The sequence below is a fragment of the Paramisgurnus dabryanus genome, chromosome 8 (genome assembly GCF_030506205.2).
Source record: "Paramisgurnus dabryanus chromosome 8, PD_genome_1.1, whole genome shotgun sequence".
NCBI classification, from domain to species: domain Eukaryota; kingdom Metazoa; phylum Chordata; class Actinopteri; order Cypriniformes; family Cobitidae; genus Paramisgurnus; species Paramisgurnus dabryanus.
The window spans coordinates 28,402,985-28,415,741 of NC_133344.1; the positions used below are offsets into that span (position 1 = coordinate 28,402,985).

The window sequence follows — 12,757 nt, forward strand, 5'->3', positions numbered from 1 at the left end:
TTTGCGGGAGATGGTCTTTTGGCAGCGTGAAAACCCCCCCAGAAAAAAACAAAATGCTCAACCTTGTGCAACAATTTAAACAGTCCATGTTAACTTACCCTGCGTTAGTTTTTGCCCCACGCAATTCAAATTTTTTATCTAATCAATTACATGATGTATTAAATACTGGTATGTAAATGGGAAAATTACCCACAAATTGAATAAAATAAACACTTTAAATTAATAAAAAAAACTTTTGTGACAATGCAGGACTTCTCGATTAGGTGTTTTGAATGCTTTAAAAATTTTAATAATTTTCCTCCTCAATTAATAAAACTTAAATATTGTGTTAAATTAATAACCTTAATTATTTTATTAGGACCTTACATTAAATAATTTTATAAAATTGTAAGTATCAGTCCAATAGCTGTGTTTTATTTATGATAAACGACCCAACTATTCTACAATGAGGCACCTTGATATTAATTTGACGTCAAATGTTAGTTAAGACTTTATCCAAATGCTATAACATCATTATAAAATCAGTTTGAACTGCAATTTCATCCAGTTGTTATGGGATAAAACAAGAAAGTTCAAAGTGTTATTTGCCATTTGCAGAGCACAAAGAATTTCGGATGGGATTCGTTTTACAGGTAGACCTCCAGAGCAATTCCAGAATTCCAGAGCAATTTACCTACTGTTTTTTGCTGAACTCAGACGTCCACTGAGAAATTTAATCCCATCCGGATGCAAATGTCTGTGTTTGCCCAGCAATATCTTTTTGAAAAGCTGGTCGTGTTTTGGCCAACGTGATCTGCCGTAAGGTCTTATTAATGCGCTTATGTTGTACTTCCTAAGTCCCATTCATTCAGATATGGATGTTTTTTTCCATTCGGCGAAATAAAAGAATTAAATCAAGACGAGCTGAATATTAAACACTGTTAAGACTGGCCACTGTAATATCAGTATAAGGAAAACTCAACCTTATTTTCTTTAACTCCGGAATGGTAATGTTAATTAATAAAGATAATAAATTGTTATTAATCATTATTTCTTAATTTCTTTGGGTATAAGCAGCCAGTTATTTAAAATACGTGGGCTACTTTAGAATTTGTATAAGTTATTTTGATTTGTTAAAGTTAAATTAATAAATTTAATTTGTTTCATCAGTACTGGAAAGAGGCTATTATAAAAGTGTGTTTTATGTGTGATGATACTGTCCGCTCTTGTATGTCTCAAGCTGTAGGGTTTTTTTCTGGGCCTCAATAGCGAGAGAGCTGGGTGATGAGTGTCACTAAGTATGGACTGAGCTTTCTTCTTACAGCACTGTTGATTTTGGTCATGGGTGTAAAATTTGTATCAATGAGTTTCTGTACAGTCTCTTGCACTCTCTTTGGAGAGATTTCTTCTCTGCCTGTGTTGCATCTCCAAACAACACCGTGATACCATATGTCAGGACACTCTAAGTCCTCTGTAGGCATTTATAAGAGGGCACATCCCAAGCCCAGCCTTCTTCAAAAGCCTGATAAAATACAGGCGTTTCTGAGCCTTCTTTACTGTGGTAACAGTGTTTGTGTCCCAGCCCAACTTCGATGTCAGATGCAGGCCCAGGAATTTGTGGCTGTCGGCCCTCTCCACACAGTGCCATTGATGGTAAGTGGCTGCAGAGGAGGGCTTTTCCTCCTTTAGTTAAAACCCACATTGAAATTGGTTTTGGACTTTTTACAAGACATTATTAAGATGTTAAATAGATATTTGGTGTCCCTGGAGTGCGTATGTGAAGTTTTAGCACTAAATACAATATAGATGATTTATTATTGCATGTTAAAATTGTCACTTTTTTATGTTTGAGAAAATGTGCCGTTTTTGGTTGTCCTTTTAAATGCAAATGAGCTGATCTCTGCACTAAATGGCAGTGCTGTGGTTGGATAGTGTAGATTAAGGGGCGGTATTATCCCCTTCTGACATTACAAGGGGAGCCAAATTTCAATGACCTATTGTCACGGTAGGAAATCCACTGTTTCCACCGTGTCGTGTGTGTGTGTGTGTGTGTTTGTTTGTTCACTCACCCCAGCCATGTGCTCGTTAGAGCGATTCCCTTCACCTGTGTGTTGATTGTCTCGCTCCAGCTGTTCATCATTACATCACCTCCATAAATACTCACCTGACTTTCTGTTCCCTGCCAGATTCTCACTTTGTGTTCGACACTGTGTTGTTTGGTTGTTCCGTGTTCTGTTGGATTACGTTTACAGTTGGATGTTTATTGTCGTCGTCGTCGTCGTCTTCGTGTGGATGTTCCCGTGTTCAGCCTGGATTTCACCACTGCTCACCACTCCACCAACAACCCAGTCTCACCCCATTTCGTCAATATTTGACGACACTTGACCATTCGTCATATGTTGACGTGAAGGGTATACCTTTCGCGTCATTTTTTGACGAACTGGGGACTTCAATACTATTACGTCCGTTGCATTCTCTTTCCTATTTTATTACCATTTGCGCGTCGGTTTAGGGTTAGATTTACATAATGACATCCCTACCCAAACCTAACTCTAACCCCAACGCCAGGTGACAACTGTTTCTAACCCCAACGCCAGGTGACAACTGTTTAATTTCGCGTACACTGTTTAATTTCGCGTACACTGTTTAATTTTGCGTAATCTAACCCTAAACCGACGCGCAAATGGTAATAAAATAGGAAAGAGAATGCAACGGACGTAATAGTATTGAAGTCCCCAGTTCGTCAAAAAATGACGCGAAAGGTATACCCTTCACGTCAACATATGACGAATGGTCAAGTGTCGTCAAATATTGACGAAATGGGGTGAGACTGTGTTACCACCAACGTTGCACTCAAACATCAACTTCCACCGTAGTCTTCGCCACCATTGCCAACAACAATAACAACGGACTGTTACTTCCGCATTGACTCTCAATACTCTCTCTGTGTTTATTTTTAATAAACATTGTTCAATTATTCCCCTGCAGTTGTTTCCACTCCTTACGTGTCATTACACCTATGTTTTTACATGCTTGCAGAGAATGTTTTTTAGTGCTAGAGAATGGTTTCTCTGCAGCTACTCTGCTCTACAGAAGTACACCGTTGCTGAAGTTGGTTGAACTGGCAGTACCACAGCGGATGCTTGCGGTTTCCACCTCTTTCTTTTCTTTTTTTTAGTATTTGAGTTTGTGCATTACCTCTCCTCTGTGTGCATCATCAACAAAGCATCTAAAGAGTGTATTTCCCCTAAAAGAGTAACATAATTTGAATTTGTGTAGCCATTCTCCCATATCGTGGAAATTTGCATCTTTTTAAAGATGGCATTTTGACTGTGCAGCACTGGATGTAGGAAGTATATGGGTCCGAAGGATGGTCATGCGCTCTGTCTCTCGTGCCTGATCCAAAGCCAGCAGAGGTGCCAATGGAGATGGCAGGCTCATGTTCTGTAATGTCTAGGCATGTAACGGTATTATAAATTTCGTGGTATTGAGGAATTAAATTTTCCCGGTACAACCGTGGTCACACGATTCGGTAAAACGTGTAGTTTTTTTTCCGGCCAAATGAAGCGAGTGGAGGGACGCGGGAACTACAATTCCCATAATCCCATGCGTGCCACTCTGATGCCTCTCTACAAGTGGAGCGACAATGGCGGAAGCAAAAGAAACGCGAATTTTAAATCTGATGTGTGGAAAAAGTTCGCGTTCGCTGTGACAAGAAACGAGATAGGACAAAATGTGATGGACATACAAAAAACGAGTGAGTAAATCCGTGAATGAGGAGAGTGTGTATGCCGTTTCTAAATTAGAAGGCAGCCTCCTTAGGTTGCATATGCAGGCTGCATCCGTCATTAGACGCCTGGTGTATTTAAGTTAACCGAGTATTAAATTTGCAAGTCATAAGGGTGTTACAACAATATACGATTAAGTAAGGGATAATGTAGAGGCAGCCGGTAGTTATCGGGAAATAAGCCCCGACAGTGTGATCTTGAATCACACTGAAGGGGCTTATTTCCCGATAACTACCGGCTGCCTCTACATTATCCCGCTTATTACACAGCTACTTGTCACATAAGAAAAAAAACGGATATGAATTTGAAACATTTTATTGGGATATTTGTTTTAAATTAACATTTTTATCCTTCCGCGAAACTTTGCACAGATGCATAAAATGATCGTAATACCTTATTAAGATCCTCTGCTTCATACTTGTCTGTCTCCATTTTTTTCTCTTTTAGCCAGTCTTTGAGAAGTTTTAATGCCCATTCTGTATTTTTTTGTGTGTTGGCTTCTTAGCTGTCATGCTCTATTTTGTCAAGTTCAGTCTCAGTAAGCTGTCTGTGTCTTGTCGAGGTTGTCCAGTGTTTGTCACAAGATGGCGCCAAACAGAAATCTTTATTGATCTTTATTGGCGCGGAGCGATTTTACTCGTACAAGTAGTACCGGCTATGCGTTATAACTTTGGAGCGGTTATTATTTGAAAAGAACGAACCTGCAAAAGTCTCAACTGACCAATCAGAATCAAGCATTCAAGAGAGCCGTGTAATAAATAAGAATAATAGTCAACTTGAAAAATGCTAATTTTCTGAAATAAGACGGTCTTCATGACGTATGCAGCCTACAAATGTGACCTATGGAGGCTGCAGACTTCCGATTGGGAAACGCAACCCTGGATGGAGTGAGCTGTCCTCAGCTCTAGGTCCAGCTACAATAAGTAAGCTGCTATTTTCATTTTTACTGGGTTGTTTTTGTTTTCAGAAATTGACCCATCTTAAAACCCATCATCTTTTCTTGATTCTACAATCACAATCGTTGTTTTCAAAGTAGTACCAAGCATTAGCATTAATAATAATAATAAAAAACTAGGTCAATTGAGGGAGTGACTCAATTCTTAAAACCTGACTGATTGGGAGTTGTTTAAAGTTGACAAACTAAACTGAAACTTTTTTATTTTATTTTATTACATGGTCTAGTTATTTTTGTCATTTTTATGAACATTGTAAACACTACACTACACTACACTTTGTACGTTGTAATGTTCAGTCTTGTTTAATAAACACTTATGGCAGTTTTTCCAAGTCTTCATTTGTTTTTTCCTTCCTGTAAATGTTTCAATAATTACCGTACCGTGGGCATCATACCGGAATACTACCGTACCGTGATTTTTTGATACCGTTACATCCCTAGTAATGTCCAATGAATCTGTTGGCTCTCCCTTAGACTCCATGTCTTCCACTGCATCGGAGGGTTATGTCGGTATTCCTACAGTGGAGCGGGTGGTCACGATGACGCTGTGTCCGACTACCACTTTTTCTTGGAAGGACTGGCCGACCCTTCTCTCGCGGGATTGTCATCCATTCTCACGGCAGCTGCGTACCAGGCTTGCGGAGAGGCAGCTTCTGCCCTGCATGCCATGGCACTGCTGCAGGTTCACCAGGCGAAGGCTTTGAGGGACTTACATGAGGGAACACACGACTTGCAGGGTCTGGGAAACCGGAGCATTCAGGAACTTGTTTTTGTAAAAGTCCTTCATGTCAGCCAGACACAGCCAGAGATGGAGCTCCTGGACCACCATGGTGGACATCGCATGACACACTTCCTGGGCGGTGACTTACGTAGCATGAGTTCAGAAAAGGCAGGCAAGTCATGTCCTCCCTCATGCAGGTCCCTCAAAGCCTTCACCTGGTGAACCTGCAGCAGTGCCATGGCATGCAGGACAGAAGCCACCTCCCCGCAAGCCTGGTACGCAGCCACGTGAGACTGGATGACTGCTTACAAGCCCACAATGGAAGGGTCCTTCCAAGAGGCAGTGGTAGCCAGACACAGCTGCATCGCGACCCCCGCTCCACTGTATTGATACCGGCATAATTATGCCCTTAGTGGCTCCACCCGAAAGAGAGATGAGGGGTGATGGCTGAACGGCCGCAGGTGGTTGGAAAACAAGGCTTTCCAGGATCGAGTCAGCTCATTGTGCACCTCCGGGAAAAAAATGTACTGGAGGTGTGGGATGAGGCCCAGGAAGCTCTGAAGTACTAGTCGTCGAGGCATGACTGTTCGAGAGGGGAAGATTGAGTCCCCTCCAGCCCTACCGACTCCGCCGCCCAAGAGAGCTCTGGGTCTAACTCCGGCACCAAAACCTGTCCTGGTGGAGAGCTTCGCCCAACAGTTCTCTGCCGCCCAAAAGCAGACTAAGGCGATCGCTCAGATCATGCCACGGAGAAAGAAAGCTGCCCCATGTCGATCAACATCGGCTCCTTAGTCTGCCTCTTGCCGTGGGCATCCTGCAGTGGCCACCTCCATTCCCCCTCCTCTGACCACATCTCAGCAGTGGAGGGGACTAGCCATCAGCAGCCCGCCTGTGGAGGAAAACGAAAATACAAGCGTCCTTGAGACGGGCGACCTGGAGATGGAGTGGATCGCTCTTCGGGAGGTGGTGACAGCACCACTCCCTCCCCCGGAGAAGGGCCAGGTAAAGAATTTGTTTTCAAGCCGGCACCCACAAACACACAAAAAGAGTGCATTGCCCTTTTTTCTCCAGGTCTCCGGAGTTCGAGAGTCCCCTAAACCAAGATGAGATCAGGGTTTTACAGCCCTTACTTCATAGGACCCAAGAAAAGGGGTGGGTTACGTCCGATCTTGGATTTGCGTGTACTGAATCGTGCACTTCTAAAATGCAATTCAGGATGATAATGCAGAAGAGTATTTTCTAATGCATTCGCCCCCAAGATTGGTTTGCAGCCATAGACCTGAAAGACGCGTACTTTCATGTATCCAACCTCCCTCGTCACAGGACGTTTCTCTGCTTTGCGTTCGAGACGAGGGCATATCAGTACAAAGTTTTACCATTCGAGCTGTCTCCCTCTCCCAGTGTCTTCACCAAAGTAGTGGAGGCAGCGTTAAAACCCCTAAAAGAGAGCGATGTTCACATTCTGGCTCATCTCAATGCTTGGCTTATAATAGCTTATTCTCAGCAGACGCTGTGCAAACACAGATACTTAACGCTTCGGCATCTCACTTGTTTGGTTATTCTTGTCAACTGTGAAAAGAGCAAACTTTGCCCCAAGCAGAGGATCTCTTTTCTCTGTATGGAACTGGATTCGGTCGAACTAACGGCTTGTCTGACAGAAATCTGTGTACAGTCAATTCCGACGTTTCAACTCTTTCAAAGGCAAGAACGCTTTTTCAGAGGCTTCTGAGGCATATGGCAGCAGCAGTGGCTGTGACACTGCTTGGGCTGCTCCATATGAGACCGCTTTAGTGTTGGTTTCAGGACCGAGTCGAGGAGAACGTGACACAGCGGCATGGACCGTGTAACCATTACACCTGCGTGTCATCTCACTTTCACCCTGTGGATAGACCCAATGTTTCTTTGGGTCAGTGTACCCTTGAGACAGGTTTCCAGGCATGATGTAGTACACACAGATGCCTACAACTCGAGGTGGGGGGCACGTACGACAGGCTTGCAGTTTCAGGTGTGTGGACAGCACCCCAGCTGCACTGGCACATCAACTGCCACAAGTTGTTGGCTTTATATCTTGCACTTGTTCGTCTTGTCTCAGAGCTGCAAGAAAGAATGTATTAGTTTGCCCCAACAATATTGCGACCGTTGCATATATCAACCATCAAGGAGGGTAATGCTCTCATTACCTGTCGCATCTCACCTGTCATCTCGTCCTTTGGAGTCAGAAGAATCTGAGTTTTTTTGTGTCATTCATATTCCCAATGAAGTGCCCAATGCGCTTTCACGAGCAGCGTGCCCTGGCGAATGGCGACTCCATCCCCACTTGGTACAGCTGATTTGGAAACATTTTGGCAGAGCGCAAATAGGTCTGTTTGCGTCTCCAGAAACAACCCATTGTCGCCTGTTTTATTCACTAACCCATGGATCAAGTGGTGTGGATGCAATGGCACACAGCTGGCCGCGGGGTCTGCGTTTCCCCCAGTGAGCCTTCTCGAAAAATACTGTGCAAAGTCAGGGAGGACGAGGGTAACATTTTACTGTTTGCTTCTTATTGGCCCACCAGGAACTGTTTCCAGAGCTCATGCTCCTCATGACAAGCCCCCCGGCAGAGTCCTCTCAGGAAGGACCTTCTTTCTCAAGGAGGGGGCACGTTATGGCACCTGAACCCCGACCTGTGGAATCTCCACATATGTCTCTGAACACAGAAGTTCTGAGTGATTAAGTATCTAACACTATTGCTGCAGTGTGATCGCTGTCTACAAGACAGGTCGCCCCTTTTGAGCCTTTGCAGTCTGGGAGTCTGAAGTTTCTCACAATGAAAACTCTAACCCTGCTCGCACTGGCCTCTGTTAAGAGGGTAGGGGACCTCAATGCATTTTCGGTTGAGGATTTGTGCCTTCAGTTTGGACCTGCTGTCCCAGTGTTATGCTAAGACCCAGGCCAGGCTACGTGCCCAAAGTTCCCACCACTCCTTTCAGAGATCAGGTGGTGAACTCGCAAGCGCTGCCTTTGGAGGAGCCAGACCCAACCATGGCTTTGTTATATCCCGTTTCACTCTTGTGTTACTTTAGTGTCATAGCTGATCAGTATGCGCAGACCCACAAGAGGTCAAACACAGCGAATGACACTGTGTGAGAGACAGCGCTTACCTTCCAGTTTTTTTTTCAAAACATTTGTATCATATTAACAAACGCATGCTAAGGTCCAGAACATCAAAGTCCAGTGTGAGTGCAGGCATGCAAGAAAGCAGGAAGAGGCATGGATCTGCTGTTTTCCATCAAGCAAGATGCCTGTTTCCTGGAAGACTATGCGAATGAGCTCACTGAGATGTGCCACTGTGTGCCCTGGACTAATGGCACTTTGTTAGTATTTGTAATAATGGACTTGATAACGATCTAGCCCAACAGTTGCCATTGTCAGGGATGAAAAAAAAGTCATTATTGTGATTCGCCTAGATATGATGAGTTTTTGAAGTTGGGCGGGGAGGTTTGCGAGGACAGTCTTTGGACAGGGTCCTGGATGGATAATGTTTTTAGCATTTTTTTTACAGGATCTAACATCAGCTAACACACATTTAATTCTAAATACAACTTTTATAACACTACTAACATCACCATTTTGCCAATGAATAGTACTTATATTGTTGTAAAACTTCACTGTCATAACCATAACCATAGATTGTAAAAAAGATGGATGATGGTCTCCGAGTTATAGTGAGGTGAATCTACGGTATTAGGGATCCGCTCAATTTCACATTTGTTTCTGGGCTTTCTGCTGATTTCACTCACCTCTTTGTTTCTTTTCTAACACCTGTCGGGTGCATCCATAATGATGATGTCAGCTTTGTGATTCAACTACTGAATCCAAATGTGTATAGAGCCTCTGTTAATGTAAAAAGGTCCATCCCATCAAAAGCTCTATAAAAACTGCAGAAACAGCTGAGACCTGACAGTTTGTGAACATCACACCAATCCAGTTAGGAGGTATTTCATCGGATCTTTTGACTGTCATGCTGAACTTAACAGAAAGCAACAACCTAAGCAACACTTCTTTGTTGTCTAATTTAAAACCATTAAATGAAAAAGCGTTGGTGGTGCAGGTTCTCGTGGGAATACTTTTCTATGTAAATGGACTGATGATCTTCACATTCCTGAAGAAAAAGGCCTTCTTGGAAGAAACCCGCTACATTTTGTTTGCTCAGACGCTTTTTGTTGACTCTGTTAATATGCTGTTAACTTGTTTAACCATGACAGGAATGGTTATTCAATATGCAGTTCACATTATTCCATGTTGTATCTTCTGTACAGTTTTGTCTGTGCTCAATATTTGTACTCCTGTGACTCTTGTAGCGATGTGTTTGGAGCGCTATGTTGCTATATGTATGCCTTTAAGACACTCCAGCATTTCAACACCCAAAAACACTTTTATTGTACTTCTTGTGATATGGGCTGTCAGTTTTGTTTTACCACTGTTTGTACTTGTAGTGTTTCTTGTTTATGCTTCACCTGTTGTCCTGCAATCGTATGTTGTCTGTAGTCTGGAGGTCATGTTACGAGTAAACTGGTTGGCAGACACGAGGGCTGCAAGTCTACAGATATTATTTATCATAATGTTTTGTATTGTCATCTCCACCTACATTAAAATTATGACTGCAGCCCGATCAGCCACATCTGAAAACAAAAAGTCATCTAAGGGTCTCAGAACTGTAATTCTCCATGGTATTCAGCTGTTTCTATGTATGCTGCAGTTTATAACCCCTTATATAGAAATGCCTTTATGGAAAGTAGATTTAGTGATGTTTTTTAATGTAAGATACTCAAATTACATTCTGTTTGTTATCTCACCTCGTTGTCTGAGTCCATTAATTTATGGATTAAGAGACAAAAAGTTTTGTAATGCTCTGAAACATTACGCCTTTTGTGGCTTTGCTGTGGTTAATCGGCACAAAATACAGCATGCTAAAACAATCCCATTAGAGGTGAATTAACAAAGGGTCAATACAGTATGTTATGTACTGCTTAGGTAAAATAAAATGAATGTTTAACACTGGTGTCAAATAAAAAGTACTTTAAGCGACCGTATTTAACTTGCAATGCATAAACACTTTGTATAGCAAATCATTTAATGTTCATCCATGATCTTGTATTTCTTTAAAACAATGTAACTTCACTTTTTTAGTGAAATAATTATATAAGCTTTTCTTTATTAGTGGAAATGAATTTAACCAGTACAATAACATAAATCAAATGTAATCTATTGTCAAGTGTAATGTTCAAAAAAACACAAACAGGTCTGATAGTATTCTGATACAAAAACATTAATGTGCAACTGTAAAGCTACTGGACATTACCTTCTTGAACAGCACAACAACAGTTTAAGTCTTACTGCTTTGTAAATGTACTATGACTTTCATTTCATTAAAAAATAACTTTTATAGACAGTCTGTAGTGTATTTTATGAAGTTTTGGCCCAACATGCAAGGTCAGTGTACAGATTAAGCCCATGTACCCTTTAAGCTCACTTTTAACTTTGACGTTAAATTATAAAAAGAAAAAAAATAATTTTATTCTGCTCATTATGTAACAATCCAGTGATTTGTCCAGTGATTAAATATCCCTGACATTTTTATTGCATGCCAATCACATTTGTCAATGTTGGCAAGAGTTGGAACCATTCATGTGCATGCAATCTCCTTGCTGCACAATCCTTGATACCGAGTGGGATTCAGGAGCCCGCATGTCCATTTGTCCTGCCCTGAGTGGTTGCCTGTGCGTCATTGTTTGACAAGTCAGACCATGTTTACGTGCCTCGCAGCTCGAGTCCTGTCCGAACCGGTCTATTTAATGAGGAGTTAATCGAGTTTGTAAATCGTGACGAAATACATTGGAAGGAATGAAGGAGTGTGGTACTAGCAATCTTGTATACATTAGACCTCCGGAAGAGAGAGGAAAACATTGAGTGTCAACAAACTGTGAGAATGTGGAGTTGTTGTCTTGTCAGCGACATCTTTTGCTAACCGTGTGTCCTAGTGCATCTCCTGTGTGCTCGCTCAGCGTGTATACGGCCCCACCCTTAGAAAGGAGTGGTGGGCGAGCCGAAGCTAGCTACAAAGAGGAAAGAGTGGTTTACAAGTCGTGGATGTGACGTCTCCATTTGGTCATTCTCCGTACAAACCCCTTTTCGCTGTTCAGGACCAATTCCCGACCCAACGTGGTGATCGGACCCTAATTCACCGTTAGTGTGTGTGGAGTGCCGTGGGTGAGTCTTTTGACGTGTGTACACTTGAAGAATTTTAGTGTTGTGCTGTGTCAATGTTGTCAGCGATCACTCACTGGGCCGAAGAGGAGAGCCCTGGATTGAGGGAAGTGAGCTGGTGTCGGTGGACGACTGATACCTGTATTATGCAACCCGACTGTGACCCGTAATCCCTTCCCCCACCTGGTGGTGGCGTGCCAACTGTAAGAAGTAAGAATATTGCTGTGAATATTGTGTGGAGTATTTGAAGGATGGAGACCTTTAATTGGCTGCTGTGTGGAAGAAAGTAAATGTGCTGTTTTGGTGTATGATTATACGCCTTTTGAGTGTTTGCAGATGCCTGCCCCTGTCTAGATCTCTTGTCACGCTGCTTGGGAAGAGAGGAGAGGGAAGCGATTGGCCCACTCGAACCGTACATCATCTGGTGTGGTGCCCTATTTCATCACGTCTATGATCCTATCCGTGACCGTGTTAGGCCCAACGTGCAGCAGCCTCGGCCTGTCCCTCCATCTGTTCGTTTGTTCGAAGTTAAGAGGTGTTGTATCTCTCCCTACATATTCACTGCAGTAGTATATTGTTGAAGAGACTCTGTGTGTGTCTGCTGCCAGTCTGCAGGTTCGAGCCAAGGGCTCTGTGTCGACGTGGGACTGTTTCACGAGGTGTTGGAAGTCAACATCCAAGTATTCTACTAGAAGTCTGTCCTAGCGAGGAAGGCTAGAAGTTCGCTGTGTGCATCTACATCCTCTCCAGCGACCTAAGCCCCAAAGAGCTAAAGCTTGACATCCGCCTACCTACGGGTCTGTGAGTTACAGCTATTTCAGTTAAAAGCTTAGTATACTCACCTGTACGTCCAAGGCCAAGAGCCCAGTGTACCTCCCTGTATACTCACCTGTACGCCCCAAGCCAAGAGCCCAGTGTACCTCCCTGTATACGCACCTGTACGCCCAAAGCCAAGAGCCCAGTGTACCTCCCTGTATACTTACCTGTACGCCCAAGGCCAAGAGCCCAGTGTACCTCCTTGTATACTCACCTGTACGCCCCAAGCCAAGAGCCCAGTGTACCTCC

At 43.1% G+C, this 12,757-nt stretch overlaps 1 protein-coding gene across 1 annotated transcript; it reads left to right on the plus strand.

Moving 5' to 3' along the window:
* The first annotated feature begins 9,446 nt into the window (after positions 1–9,446).
* Positions 9,447–10,424, plus strand: LOC135770253 (odorant receptor 131-2-like). The gene has a single exon (XM_065279982.1). The coding sequence runs from the start codon at positions 9,447–9,449 to the stop codon at positions 10,422–10,424; it is 978 nt and encodes a 325-aa protein (XP_065136054.1).
* The last annotated feature ends 2,333 nt before the right edge of the window (positions 10,425–12,757 follow it).

Excerpts from the sequence above, each read along its gene's own strand:
- LOC135770253 (XM_065279982.1), top strand. The coding sequence starts at position 9,447 with ATGCTGAACTTAACAGAAAGCAACAACCTAAGCAACACTTCTTTGTTG.